We start from the raw sequence: 15,609 nt of genomic DNA on the forward strand, positions 1-15,609 counted from the left end.
TGTAAATAAAGATACTAGGACTTGTGAAGGGGCCGAGGAGCTAATTTGGGTTTGCTCTGACAGCCGTGATGCCAGGAGGAGACATCTCGCTTGGCAAAGCACCGAGCTGGTCCCGGTAGCATCTTGGCCCCTTTCTCTTCTGCAGCTCCCACAAGGCAGCAGTTGTTTCCCACCATGGGCAGTCGGTCCATTCGCTGGTTTTCTGTTGGGATCGCGTGAGAAAGCATGGCAGGCAGGAAGGAGGTTGGTCTACCTCCATGGCGTCCCATGGCTGTCTTCACTTGGGCCGTCCTCATTCTGCCCCTGTGGATGTAAGTGTTCGCAAGTGTTGAGGCTCCATTTTCTCTCTCATGCCTGCTTCCTGGAGTCTCAGTCCTCCCCTGGCCTCTGCCAGCTGCCTCAGGGAGACCCCCTTTCTTTTATGCAGCTCACCCCAGGAAGCAGTTGGTTTCCCCGCACCCCTGCCCCACACCACTTACTAGTCACTAAGCAAAGATGGGGGTTCAAACTGGGTTACTGGGCCTGGACAGTGCTCCAGGTCTCCTCCATTGCCTGGTTATCAGTAGATGTCATCCTGGGTTCTTGAAAACTGCACCAGTGGAGATGCTACTGTTTGCCGGATGCTACTCTCAATTCATAGTAGACTGGCTAGACACCTGCGATCAAAGAACCGAAATGCTAAAGCCCCTGCTTCCAAGGGCTGACATTCTATTGGGGAGACGACACGGACACGGAGAAGGACACACCCTGGAGTGGGGAGAGGGCCTCACCCGGATGTCCTTGGCATGGGGGACTCCCAGGAGAGGAAAGTCCCTCCAGCAGCACAAGCCAGTACCTTTGCTGCACCCTGGGGTCTAGGAAAGTTTGCCTGGAGCAGCAGGAGGTTGAGTGAGTTGCCCAGGGTCACACAGCCAGCAAGTTTCAGATATCTCTGCTGTGTGAAACAGCCAGGAGGCCAGTTTTAGATAGAGAGTTGGGCCTAGAGTCAGCAAGACCTGACTTCAATTCCAGCTTTTGACTCTCACTTGATTGCATGAGCACGGGCAGGTCACTTTCTTCCCTCCTTCCCTCCCTCTCTCCCTCTCTTTCTCCCTTCCTCTCTTGCTTCTCTTTCTCCCTCCTTCCCCTCCTTCCTTCCTTCCTTGTCTTCTTAAACCCTACACACATACACACACACACACACACACACATCCCCTTCCATCTGGGGGCTTCCTTGATGTTTCTCCCACTAGACCCTCCAGCCATTAAAGCTTAAAATGGCACTAAGACTTTTGGAACACCTTATCTAACGATGGGGTTGGATTTCACGAGCTCTCTGGTTCCACGCTTTCCTATTCTTTCTCTCTGACTCTCCACAAGGTAAATGTGGCTCCATGTCAGAACTGACAGGCCCTTGGGGGTCAGATATCTCTATGTCTCCCCGCACCCTGCCCCATAACCATGCTTCTCCAACCCCCAGCACACACTCATGCCCACATCCTGGCAGTCCATGTATTTGTTCATTTCCAATACAGTTGATTTTCTTTAAAACAAAAACAAAACAAAACCAAAAAACAAGAAAATGTTTCAAAAACCAGAACATTTTGTTCTAATCATTTTCAAATATTTGTTCCGATTACTGGAGCAAACCAAATGCTTATTTTGGGGAGAAGGGACAGCCAGGAGTGTTTTGTGGGCTTTAAAAAATACATAGGTTGGCGTTAGCTGGACTGCACCTGTGGAAATATGCTTTGGAAGCATCAGTTTGTTAGCAAGCCAGCTCCCTGGCCATCTAGTCATGACTTTGAGCCAGACCACGGAGTCTAAAGTCAAGTCCAAAGTTGGTCATCAGCTGGTGAATTGAGCTGTGTGAGCAGACTGCAGGACCAGGCCCATCTGCTTTGACTCTCGTCTTTGCCCTCATTCCACTGGACAGTCAACAAACCTCCGGCTTCCTCCTTCTGTGATCCCAGGACTTACGGCTTTGGACGTCGACCGTATAAAACAGGGGTTGTGAGTTTGAGCAGCACTGAGCTCCACGTTCTAGTTTTGGGGGCTCTAGTTTGTGGGAGGTTGGAGTGAATGCGCTCTGAGGACTCTGAAGTATCCACAATTCTAAGCTCGAGAGTCCAAGATTCCAAGAGCCTCTGCTTCATTCTAAGGTTCTGAATCCAAGGGTCTGCGGCTCAAATGCCTTTAGGAATCTGAGCTCCGGGGGCCTTTACGCTGGGGCTCAGCCAGCCACGTGACCTTGTGGAGAGGTAGGCGTAATCAAACCGTCCACCTGCCATTGTTTTAGCTGCTTTCCATTGGAATGGAATGGAGAACACTGAGAGCCAGCTGAATCGATGAGGACATTTGTTTTCTCCTCAGTCCAGCAGCCTGTCACAGCTATTGAATGTCTAGCATTCTGGTAGTAGGTGCTCAAAGGTTGAGGGAATTAGAAGACCAGGCACCCTGACCGAGCAAGCCCTATAAAGTCAGGGCAGGGACAGGGGGCAAGAGAGTCCAGCCTCTCCAAAGCTCTTTTTTCCATTTGTGATTCTCTCTTCTCTCCCCCATTCTGCAGACATTCAGGGCCATCATATCACCCCCCTCCTCTCTTTGCCTTCCCCCTTCCCTATACCAATTCTGCTGTCATACATCCTCGGTTCATTCTAGGTTGTTTTCATGGCCTAAAGGGTTCCCCCTCCTGGAGGCTTCTTCATTGAATAGGACATCAAGGTCATCCCCTTTTCTGACCGTCTTCTGCTGCTTCTCTATGGCATGGAGGGTAGCCTGGTAAGACAGGGCATTTGCGTCCTAGGCCATGAGACATCTCCTGTCGTAGACTTAGCAAGGCCTAGCTGAACCAAGCACAGAGACATCCATCCCCAAAGAACAAGCCATCAAGGGATGAGTATTTTTGGACACAGCAGTTCACCAACCTAGGGCTGAGAGGGGCTGGAATGCTCATCCGGAGAGGGAATGCCCATAATGATGATATCTCGGCTCTTTGGAGAAGTGAAACATGTGGGCTTTACCATGAAGGAAGGGTACCCAACAGTCTCCCAGCACCTGAGGGCTGTCATGGACAAGAGACAGGAAGAGGGCGTAGACTTGGCTCTGGGTGACCAAGGAGAGAGGCCAGGATCACTCTGTGGGGCCCCCAGGGCCTCTGGGAAGATGGAACAACAAAACAGGTGGAGGTGCTTTGAAACTGTTGACTCCCTCCCCCCATTTAAATGTCAGCCACTAAGTGTAAGTCATTTCTCATTCTCCAGAGGAACTGGGGGTGTCCTGCCCCAGGAGAGATTAGGCATATCAAATGCCCTGTCTCCTTGGTCTAAGCTGCGGTAGGCTTTTCTCCAGGGCAAGATGGCGGGCAACCTCGCCATTTTTAGCCATCTCCCAAGGGGCGTTCTTTCCCCGTGTAATTCTGGATCCCATAGGGTGCAGTCCTGGCAAATGTGGAAATGTGCTTTTCCCAGACATCCGGCAAGTATTTAAACAGTGAACGCGTCAAAGAGGTGCTAAAAATGCAATCAGTGGCAGTTGAGTGGGGCTGCGGCTGCCTCCTCCTCCCTCCCTCCTTCCTTCCCTCCCTCCCTCAGTGCTGTATTTGCAGAGTGGAATGAGAGAGGAAGGCATTAAGTGGGCATTGACTCCATCATCACCGCATTTAGACAACACTAAAACCCCGTCTAACTCAATATGGAGAGACGGAAACGGCAGAGATGATGGGAGGAGCGGGCGCCGAGCTTGTTGAATGTAACAGATTAGGCTGTTTCAAGGCAACATTTTCATTTAAATGGGATGGGGAACTGGGAGCGATAAAGAATCATCACCTTTTAGGAGAAGATGACGCCAGGAAATGCAAGCATCCTGTATGTGCGGCTCCAAGCACCGGCTCTGGAGAGAGAAACCTCTGGATTTCCATTCCCGCTCGGCTCACTCTGCCTGTGGCACCCAGGGCCTCGTTGGGCCTCACTTTTCTCATCCGTGAAATGGGAGGATTGGGCTAGAGAGCCCCAAGGGCCCTTCCACTTCTAGATCTGGACTCCTATGGTTTTTGGGGATTCACTCGCACTTGTCATGGTCTGCAAGTTACGCAGAAACTCCTAGAATCTCAGGACGGGAAGGCCCTCAGAGGCTGTGTGGTGCGGCCTGCAACCCAGACGGGACTCCCCTCTCCAGTGCAGCCAGAAGGTGGTCGGGCAGTCTCTGCTCCAAGACCTCCGGTGAAGGGGAGCTCCCCCTCCCCTCCCAAGGCGCCCCTCCTCTTTGGGACAGCGCCCACCTTTGGGGAGGCATTCCTGAGGTCGGACCTAAATTCGTATTTTTGCAACATCCTCCCATGTTCCAAGCTCCGGGGCCAACCAGAGACAGTCAAGTGCCTCCCCACATTCTGTTCCTTCCGACACCTGGAGAGAACTCTCCCGTCTCCCCTGGATCTTCTCTCCTCCCTGCTGACATCCCCGGATCCTTCACCTGATCTCCCCATAACACGAACCCAAGGGCTCCACCCTCCCAGTCGCCATCCCCCGGAGTCTCTCTGCATCATCAGCGGAGCTAGTCAAGCACCGAGTGGGCTGCCGTGGGGAGCTGGGGGCTCCTCAGCTCCGGCGGGATTCGAGAAGCCCGCTGGTCACGGATGTTGTCATCTGGATTTCGGCTTTCCCCAGATGTCAGGCAAGATCATAGCTGAGGTCCCTCCCGCTCCAGAAGCATAGATGTCGAGCTAGAAGGAATGTTGGAGGTTATCTAGCCCACCCCCTGCATTTCAGAGAGGAGGAAACCGAGACCCACGGGGGGCAAGGCATTTCAGAAGGATCTCTGTTTAAAAATGGGCAGGACCTTCAAAACTGGGGTTCACAGTCAGGGAAGCGACCTTGCCAAGGTCCCCCAAGCAGTAAGTGCAGTGCCAGAGGTCAACCCTGGGGCCTCTGACGATCACCCGCTGAACTCCACAGCCCTCCTTTACGATCTCCAAGGAGTTCTCGGCTCTGGCCTTTGGGGCTTTGATGAATGGTCAAATGTGGAATATTTTCAAATATTGGACACTGGAAAGGGCTCCTGAATACTGATTGAAAGCAGCCACCGTTTGGCCAACAGGGGCGCCGGAGACTGTTTGGAAGCCCATGTCGGCCCTCGTACCTGAACAGGCAGCCCACCAAATGATGCCTAGTCCGGGTGCTCGCCCCCCCACACGCATGCACACATGCACGCATGCACACATATACACGCGCACACACACACACACACACACACTTCTCCAATTCTGGTTGCTACAGAAAGGAGGAGGGGAGCCCAAGTTGCTCCCCCTTCAGGCACAACACTTAGTAGCACAAAAGTGACAGTTCTCTGCTTGCGTCAGAGTCAGCGGGTGTCATGATAACAAATGTAACCGTATCGTTAGAGTAATTTGCTAATTTGCTTAAGTAACACCCACAGACAGAAACATGACATAAATACATTAGTGCCGGCACTGCCTGTAACCAGCTCTCACCGGCTTTTGGCTCATGGATGGATGGATCACACGAAGGAGAAAACATTATGGTACAGAGAACTGAATTTGCCCACCCCCTTCTCCCCTATTCCTAGCTTCTACCCCTGCTCTGGTGCAGCTGCCCAGTGACCATCAGGCCTGGGCAGACTGGGCGTGGCCACCCGGCTGCATCAGGCGGGGGTCGCCATGGGGCTGAGAGCCACAAGGGTGTTTTGGCCTAATTATTCAAAGCCACGCCGGTCTCTCCCTTCAGTGTTCATGGGCTGGCCTGCCCAACTTAGCCATCAATCATGTAGTGCTCAATATTGTTTACAATGCGTTTGTCTCTGCGTTTCCATTGCTTTCTCATGTATACCCTCTTCTGCATATACCACGCTTTGGTAAAACTGGACCGCTTCTCATATATGTCTGCACTTACCCACTTTCACAGTGCCTGGAATACAGTAGGTGCTTAATAAATGCTGATTGATTGATTCCCACCCCCATGCCTTTGTTCACACTGCTCCATCTGCCTGGAATGCCCTCCTCCTGCTCCTCAACCCTGTCTTGACCCATTGAAATTCTCCCCCTCCTTCTAGGCCCCCCTCAAATGCCTCCTCTCCTGGTAAGTGCTCCATGATATCCTAGCCAGGAATCACGTCCCTTCCACAGGGCTATAACTCTCTTCCGTCGTCCCGTATGGCTGTTGGAGCTGGGGAGGCAGGGTGATTGAGTAACAACCACTCTCTAATGAGGCCCCAACCTCTCTCCTGCTCTGAAATTGTCGGTAGCCAGTTTCATATAGCGCCGCCTTGCCTCGTATTCCTGGGTGCGTGTGAGTACACGATGCCCTGGCAGTCAGTCATCACAGGACCCCGGCAGACCACGCGTTCTTCTCTCATTGTGAGATTCTGGATGCTCTGAGAATAGGGTCCATAGATTAACGATCACTGTATGCGTCCCGGCCCTGAGCACAGGAGTCCGTGCCTAATAGTCCTTCATAATGGCTGGTGAAGAGACTGAATGAGCCTCCTTCAGCGGCCCAGGTAGGACTTTCATTCTGACGGCGCCCCAGAAATAGTGACGAGGGAGATTTTTTAACAGCGCATCGTAGCACTGCTGCTGATCAGAAGCATCATTAGTCACAAGATGGTTTCATTGGTTATATCAGGATTAGATCACTGCTGGTTTGCCTGATGCCGATGGAAATTTCAGTCAGCTGTTGACAGGGGAAGCAATAGGTCAACAAGCATTTATTAAGCACTTGCTGTGTGCCGGGCTTCACCGTAGGTTCTGGGGATACAAGCAGGAAACGAAACAGCTCCAACTGTCAAGGACCCAGCATTCTCTTGGGGGGAGGGAGGGAAGCTCAGAGATGCACAAAAGTGCAGATAAAATGCACGTGTGCTAAATATGTGTATAAAGTAATGGATAGGGGAAGTGTTAGTAACTGAGAGCATGAGGAAGCATTTGTGGAAGGTGGCATTTGACCTGAACTCTGAAGGCAACCTGGGATTGTGGGAGATGGAGGTAAGCAAGGAGTACAGTTCAGAGAGGGGGGGACTTTCTGTGCCTGGGGCCTGCAGGTGGAGCCTTACATGCGTGCGTGCAAGGATCAGCAGTAAGGCTGGACCATTGGCCATGTAAAGTAGCACACGGACAACACAGAGTAGTGCGTGGCGAGGCCAGAAGGTGTGATGGGCTCTAGGTGCTCAAAAGAGGATTTGGGTTTTGTTGCTACAGAGAGCCACTGGAGCTCTGTGTGCGTGTGCATGCACATGTGTGTTGGGACATAGCCATCCGCACACTGTCTCCCCCCATTGGCCTGTGAGCTCCTCAGGACCATGGGCTGCCTTCTCTGGATCGTCCGTGCATAGCCCAGCGTCTGGTACACAGTCAGCACTTAATGAATGCTTATTGGCTGACTAATTATTATTATCAATAATAAGGGAGCCAAGGAGTGAAGAGCGCAGCAAAAACTCCACAGGCAGGGAAAGTGTTCCTCATCGTTCTTGGGCCCCTGACCACTTCTCTGGGATTAGGATACCAAAATCATTGCAGTCACACTATGTGGAATTCTCTTAGTCCACATGGGAATAAAACCCTCTCTGCCCTTTCTTAGAACTCCCATGAGGGCTGTGCAAAATTGCTTCCTTCCCATCATGCACATGCAGAGGAGCCCCATCCAAGAGGGTCTGTCCTCATGGGCTCCAACTTCTGGTGAAGGGGAGAGCACTTTCTGAGCCAGAAACAGGCAGGCTTCTGTGGGGCTGTGGGGCCTGTGGATGGCAATTTGACTTCGTGTTCAGGGAGATGTGGGTTCAAGTCCTCCCACTGACCCATGCAGACTGTGCAATCATGAGCAGGTGACTTCCCTTCTCTGGAGCTCAGTTGCCTTATCTATGAAATGGGGGGTTGGACTAGATTCCTCAAAGGCGTCCCTGTAAGCGCTAGGGCTGGGCAGCTACAATGTGCCCATCTGCACTAGGGGAGGGAGTGTTTCCCGGTGCCCCCCCCAAGCATACATGCACACATACACATACTCACATACATATACACACAACACATACACACACATACTCACATGCATATACACACAACACGTGCACACACACACATACACGCACATACATATGCACACAACACACATGCACACATACACAACTTACAGCACACACATATACACATATATACACTCTCGTACATATAAACACAATACACACAGACATACATACACACACAATACACTCACACACACATACACACCCATGCTCGCCCACATATATACACACAGACACACACATTACACACACACACACACATACATACACAATACACTCATACACATACACACATACACATACACATACAAACACATACACACAAACCCCACAGGTTCCTGGAAATCCAAGCCATAGAATCTTAGAATTGAAAGAAGCCTTGGCCAGAGCATCCAGTCCACTCAAAGCTGAACAGGACTCCCTTCTATAACAACCCTGCCAAGTAGTTAGCCAGCATCTGCTTTAAAGCACCTGAAATGACAGAGAGCTCACTACTTGTGAAGAAAGAGGCATCATCGTAGCGGAGGCAGGAGAGCCCGCAGTTTGAATCCCAGCTCCTGATGTTACTTGACTCTATAATCCTCAGTTTCCCCATCTGCAAAATGGGAATCATAGTCCTCATGTGGGCACCTTGAGGAGAGAAGGCACTGCTGTCACCTTGTGAAGTGGCCCCTTCTGTCCCTGGGCGGTTGTAAGAAAATCTTTCCTGATAGCCAGGTGCTTATTGATTGAGGAGAGGAGACTGAGACCCAGAGAGGGGAAGAACTTTCGCCGGGTCACTCAGCACAGCAGATCTGAGACTCAGGCTGAAGTCCTCTGACTCCAGGTTCTGTGGTCTTCCTACTACAGGCAGATCTAGGACTGAGAGTAAAGTTGAGGGCAAAAGTATAGCTTTGGCTATATAAGAAAAAAACCTCTTAATACATAGGGCTGCCCAAAAGTAGAATCAGTAGGTAGTGAGTTCCGTGTCGCTGGAAGTCTATGAACAGAGACTGCGGGATCCCTTGTCAGAGATGCTGCAGAAGGCTTTCTGCTCAAGGATAACTGGACCGAATGACTGCTGAGCTCCTTTTTAACCCTGAGGCACCATAGGTTACTAACAGCCCATGCTGCTATGACACTTCAAGGTTTACAAAGCGCTTTCCTCAAAACCACCCCATGAGATAGGTAGGGCATGCATCATTTGTCCCCATTTTACAGATGTGGAAAGTAGAGGCTCAGAAAAGGGAAGTGACTTGTCCAAGTCACTCAACTCTCAAATATCTGAGAGAGCAAAATAAAAAGAGCGTTGTGGGTAATTAAAAAAAAAAAAAAACCTTATCCTGGAAATTAAAACAAAAATAATTCTATTTGACTTTTGTCTGCATTATGTTTTCAATACCACGTGATATGTTCCTTAGAGACCACCTAGTTTAACCTTCCCATTTTATAGATGAGGAAACTGAGCCCTTGTGAGAGGAAGTGTCTTGGGAAAAGTCACACAGGTTCATAGATTTAAAACTAGAAGAGGCTCTGTTGTTCAACACCCTCATTTTACAAAGGAGAAAACTGAGGCCTAAAGAGGTCAAACCATTTGCCCAAGGTCACAAAGATATCAAGTAGAAATGCTGGGATTTGAACCCAGGACCTATAACTTTACTTTTGGTGTACAACACTGTCTCTCCAATTTATCTTTGCACTAATTTTTGGCTTTGTCTCAGGTTAAAATTAATTTACATTCTCTGGGACCAGAGGAAAGAGTGCACTCATTCACACGGTGGGCACTAGATGGTAGCCAAGGGGAGCGTACAAGCTTTCCATGGATACTTCACAAGGTAAATCATAGAGGCCCGCTGACCAAGAGCCCTCCATGCCGCCATTTGTCGCTGGGTCCCTGCACAGCCTGCCCTGACTCTCAGGTTGATTGCCATCTGTTTTCCCCCAGGAAGCCTGCCTTATGAGTACAAGATTGTGATTGCCGGGAACCATGAGTTGACCTTCGACCAGGAATTCATGGCCGACTTGATCAAGCAGGACTTTTACTATTTCCCTTCCGTGTCCAAGCTGAAGCCAGAGAACTATGAGAACGTGCAGTCCCTGCTAACCAACTGCATCTACCTTCAGGACTCAGAGGTGACCGTGCGGGGATTCCGGATCTACGGCTCCCCATGGTAAGCAGGCCCCTGCTGGCCCCAGCGCGTCCTCAGTCCTTCACTGTTGTCCTTGTCAAACCGCCATGGAGTGGAAGAGGGCGTGAGGGAGGGAGCTTTGGGGGGGAAGCGGCGTCTTTCCCATCAATGGGCATTGTGTGGCTCAGCTGGGAAGCTAGTGAGGGAAGGCAGTGGCAGAGGGGCCATCTCTGATAAGCTGAGTATCCCTGTGCCTGGACCCCGGCTGGGCCCCACCTGGAGCCTTGCTGTGTCCTGCTCTGGTCCCCCCATTTTAGAAGCGACATGGGGGACAGCCAGGATGGGGAAGGGCCTTAGACCGGTCGTATGAAGATTGGTTGAAAAAAGGCTAGTTTATCTGGGAGAAGAGGAGTCCTGGATGATAACCAGGCTCACGATGTATGCCTGGCACCCAGTGAGAGATTAATAGATGCTTGTTGCTGATTCGCACTGTCCTGCTTGGCCCCAGGGGCAGAACTGGACCCGGGGGTGTGAGTCAGGGTGGGGCTCAGGAGGCTGAGCATTCCCTCTCCTGGGGGGGGGGGGGGGCGGCATCCAGGCTGGCTCAGCTGCTGCGCCTGGGGGGATTCCTCCAGGGAGTCCCCAGGGGCTAGTGAATATCATCCCTGGCCAGGTGCTCGTCCCCTCCTTGGGCTGAGGGCAGCCTCTGCCCGCCCTTTGTAGCAGCCTCATGACTCCCGCCAGTAGCCTCAGAGGCAGGAGATGAGCCGCCCGTGCTGGTCCTGGGTGCAGCATTGACAGACACTCTCTGATACAGCTATTTATAATGCACATTAATTATTAAGCTGGTTTACTGCAGAGTATCTGCAGGTCAGGCTTTCAAACACCTTTAGCTAAACCTGTTTTCCCCAAACTGGGATTCTGCCGAAGCCTGGCCTTACATGCCAGCCAAAGGGGGCGGCGTTCTGCAGGGATGTGTATCGTTTCCTCCAGGAGACTAGATTGTGTGTGCGTGGCCTGTGGTGGGGCTGGGCTTCAAGCCCTCACTGTCACTCCCTGTCTGGGTGACCTGGGGGAAGTCCTTCTCTGGGCTGCACTTTCTCTTGGCTAAAATGAATACCTGATCTCTCAGATCCCTTCCAATTCTGGAGTGTGGCCTCGTGGGAAAAGCCCTAGTTCTAGTGTTAGAGGTGGTGGTGGTGTTCAGTTGTGTCTGACTCTGTGTGACTCCATCTGGGGTCATTTCTTGGCAGAGATATTGGAGTGGTTTGCCCTTTCCTTCTCCAGCTCATTTTACAGATGAGGAAACTGAGGCAAACAGGTTGCAGTGACTTTCCCAGGGTCACACCAGTAAGTATCAGAGGCTGGATTTGAACTCAGAACTTCCTGACTCCAGGCCTGGCACTCTTTTAAACCCTTCCTCTGAGACCTGTTCCCTGTGTGACAAAGCCCTTCCCATCCCTGGCTTCCAGTGTCCTTCTCTACAAGATGAGGGGGCCTGCGAGCTCCCTTCCGGCTCTAGGGTGAGAATTTTAATCGTGAAATCCTTCACAGGTGAAGTAGTCAGAGAGGGGATGGCCTCAGCCTCTGTGCTTTGCCCAGCCCTTTTCCTGTATTATCTCGTTGGGTGTCTGCACCAGCTGCGGAGACCAGCTGCTCTTATCGTCCCCATCCCCGGATGGGAACATCGAGGCTCAGACAGAACAAGCCCCGCTGCCTAGACGAAGCCGGATCTTCTGTTTCCGCCGCCCGGGGCTGCCCGTTAGGCCACTCTGCCTCCCTGACTGCTCTCCACTAATTCTGGAAGGCACAGAAATAGGAATCTCCCAGAACCCTTTGTCCCTAGACCCCGGCCCCAGCCTGTGGCTCCCGTGTGTGTCTGTCAAGCTCAAGGGTGTTTTTGACCAGATGCCCGTGGCGGTGTTCACTTCACCCACAGCGGCTTTTCCCGTGTGGCCAGCCGTTCCTCCAGAGCTGCCGCGGGTTTGCCAGTATAACCAGGGCAGTCGTTGACATTTTTGTCTGGTGGGGAGAAGGGGTTTGGTTGCACTTGGGTTTGCAACGTCCTTCTGATCTCCTCTCTGACATCCCCTGGGAGCCCCTTCGCCTTGGTGCAGGACCTTCCTTGGACCTGGAATTTACTCCCTCTTCGCAAGCCTCTTAGAACCATCAGCGAGTGTCCTTCAAAGCCTGGGTCCAAAGCCAGGGTATTTTCCTGATCCTCCCGCTGGTTAATTCCCATTTCTCTCTGACTGTCTAGCCTTGCCATAGGTGTATACTGTATCTCCCACCTCCTCCCATGAGGATACAAGGTCTGTGAGGGCAGGGACCGTTTTGTGTTTGTCTCCCCAGCACAAGGCTCAGTACTTGGCACGTAGTAACGGCTTAATAAACGTGCACTGAATTGGCGCCACCTCTATGCCTTGCCTTTTCAGGCTTATAGTCCAGGAATGCATAAATAAGCCTAAAATAATAATAGAAACTGGAACATGCCGGTTACTTGCTGAGACCCCAGGCAAGTTCTCCCCTCTGCAGGCTCAGTTTCCTCATCTGTAAAACTGGACGAGTGGAGGGCTCCCTGTCAGCCAGAAGCTGACCGAGGAGACCGGCAAGGGGGAGATTGAGGAGCGGCTTTCGGGGGCAGTGGCTTTGGAGCGGGGCGTCAAAGACTAGGTTGATTTCAGCCAGAAAGCAGGACATTCTAGAAGGGGAGAAGGGCAGGAGCAGAGGTGTGACGGCAGGAACAGTTCAAATTCTCTAGTAACAAATAGGATTAAAGACCCTCCCAGGAGACGGAGCCCCTGGAAGGGTAAATAACCTCCCTTTCTGCCTTCCTGACTCAAGATGGGTTACTCATCACTTGTGATGACAGTGGACAGAGTTTCGGGAAATATGGCCCTGCTCTGCCATCCTGCTGGAATGGATGGCCTGCCAGTGACGTTGTAGGAAAACAGGCCTGTTTGTTATTTTCAGATTGATGGGAAGCCTATTGCCCTAAAGATCACCATTAATAAGATGAAAAATGGAGATTAGTCAAGATGGGGACATCAGATAGGAATAGAGTGGGAAGGATCATGTCACAGCCGCAGCAAAAGCCTCCGCCATGACTGAGTAATGTACTGACCGACGATGACAGACAGTGCTGATGCTGGGGACGGATGGCTCCACATTAAGGCTTTCCCCGAAAAGCGTTGTCGCCTCTGTCTCCAACATTCTTCACTTATTCAGCCTTGTTTCTTTCTGTTTCTTTTGCTTAGTGTCAGTTCCAGGGAGATGGAATATTAAAATTCTAGAATCTTGGGGCTGGAAGGCGTCTCCAAAGGCATCTCACCCAACCCCTTAATGGAAACAGGGATTGTCCTGCTATCAGATACCCAACAAAGGGTCATCTAGCGACTGCTGGGGAGCTCACCACTTGTGATCTGTTAAGAAGTTTTCCCCTAGGTCACATCCACCTCTCCCTCTCTGTACCTTCTCACCATTGCTCCTAGATTCTCTATCCTACTCTCTGGAACAACACTTGAACACCTGCAGTGATGGGGAGCTCACTATCAGAGAAAAAAAGCTCCTCAAAGCAGACTTTGTGGATAACTCAAGGGCATTCCTGGCCACAGAGAATTCGGTTTGATTCAACAAATATTTCTTGGGCACCTGACACCTTCTAGGTCAAGAGAAAATGAGGACAGCCTCCAGCATGTTGTGTTGACTCGCTGGGGTGAACTTTGGGGATGCCATGGAAAATGGTCACATAGGTTGGGTAGGGGTAGATGGGTTGCCATCTACATCATTGGATAAAACAAAAATTAATGCGATCACAGATACTTTGGGGTATCTGAATATATGCAAAGTATAATGATAGACATGAGGAATATACAAAAATACAAAGAGACTGTGTCCCCGCCCTCAGGGCTAAGATATAAAGGGGACACAAACTTGTTAAATCGACCTCTGCTTCCATAGCACCTCCCCCATCCATCATTGGGCAGGTCACTTCTCTGTGCCTCACTTCCCCATTCTGTCAAATGTGACTAAAATGGTGGACTAATGGTGGATCCCCAAGGTCCCTCCCAGCTCCAAGTCTCTGGCCCCTTGGAAGGAATGGAAGACGGCCAGAGTTAAGACGTGGAAGGGGAACAAGGCGTGGCCGATGCAGGTCCCCATCCTTTGGGGCACTGCGGCAAATACTTCCATCACATTTTAGTGTTTTCCCAAAAGCCCTGAGGGGAAGGCAGTACACGCTGTCCCATCCCTGTTTTACAAAGAAGAAAGCCAAGTCTCAGAGAAGCAAGGTGACTTTGCCAAGCTCCCACAGCTAGTAATTATCAGAGGAAACATTTGAACCCAGGCCTTCTGACTCCAAAGTCAGCATTCCAAAAGTATCCAGAGGGGAGCAGGATCTTAGAGTCGTAGACTAAGAGCTGAAAGTCGAACCCTCTCATTTTACAAATCAAGAAACTGAGGCCCAGAGAGGAAGAGGGTTGCTAGGAGTTGCAGTAAAGCTGGAATTGTAGGACTCAATGGGCCTTGAATGCCAGGGTGAGGAGTCTGTAGGATCTACGAGTTTAGAATGCTAGGTTAAGGGTGGAAGATGGTCTCCTCCATGCCCTGGTTTTAGAGCTGGGTTTCCACTACCGAGGCCCCGTTATCTCAAAGTGGAGATGGGAGACACCAGGCCCTTCTTTTCTCTGGGCATGTGCCCAGGCCGGGGGGGGGGATGCGGAGCCCAAGTCGTCCACACCTCCGGGACGGGGCCAGGCCATCTGGTGTGGCAGTTGCTTGCGTCCCCTTCCTTAAAAGCTTGTCTCTGGTTTAGGTGAAAGACACCAGCTCGCAGTGTCTGGTCCCAATTAGCCAGAGACTCTAGACATGCTGCCCTTCAGTAGGAGAGAGCCCCAGGCCACGAGGGAGCTGGGCACATCCAAACTTAGAGCCCCTCATTTGTACAGACGCCCCTCCCCTTTCTCTCATCAGGCTGGCATCGCTGCCCAGAGGCTGTCAGGGTACCTTGCCTCCAAATTGGAGCCCACTTATCCAGATGGATGGGTACTCAGCCCCCAAGATGCCAGAGATAATTAGGGAGGGATCTCCCTGGCAAAGGCGGCCTTAGGCCACTCCAGAGCACAGCATGCAATGAGAGGCAATTATATTCCATTCTTCAGGCGTCCCCAAACCCCTCCTTGCCAGGCTCAGCCCCTTCCAGGGAGCGGTGGCAGTCTGCTTGCCCCCAGGCGGGAGAACCCAAGCTTCTGTTAATGACTAGAGAAATCTTCCTTCATAGTTTGACTGTAGGCCCTGGGTAAAATCTGGGCCCCTGTCCCTGCCAGCTCAAATATAACTCTGCTCTTCAGTTACAGGATATAAGCTCCCTCCCAGCTCTGACATCCCCTGTTCTAAGGCCCTTCCCAGCTCTGACCTTCCCTGTTCTAAGGCCCCTTCCAGCTCTGACATTCCCTGTTCTAAGGCCCCTCCCAGCTCTGACATTCCCTGTTCTAAG

The 15,609-nt window shown here is 51.4% G+C and overlaps 1 protein-coding gene across 1 annotated transcript in view; it reads left to right on the forward strand.

Annotated features, from left to right (window-relative positions):
• The window catches only part of MPPED1 (metallophosphoesterase domain containing 1), an 85,842-nt gene that overhangs the window by 26,149 nt on the left and 44,084 nt on the right, over positions 1-15,609 (forward strand). Inside the window, exon 3 of the mRNA XM_027854420.1 lies at positions 9,932-10,157. Within this exon, the coding sequence (XP_027710221.1) occupies positions 9,932-10,157 (226 nt within the window). The remainder of the gene's footprint in view (positions 1-9,931; positions 10,158-15,609) is intronic.

This window comes from Vombatus ursinus, unplaced genomic scaffold (assembly GCF_900497805.2).
Source record: "Vombatus ursinus unplaced genomic scaffold, bare-nosed wombat genome assembly UNPS02010394.1, whole genome shotgun sequence".
Lineage (NCBI taxonomy): Eukaryota > Metazoa > Chordata > Mammalia > Diprotodontia > Vombatidae > Vombatus > Vombatus ursinus.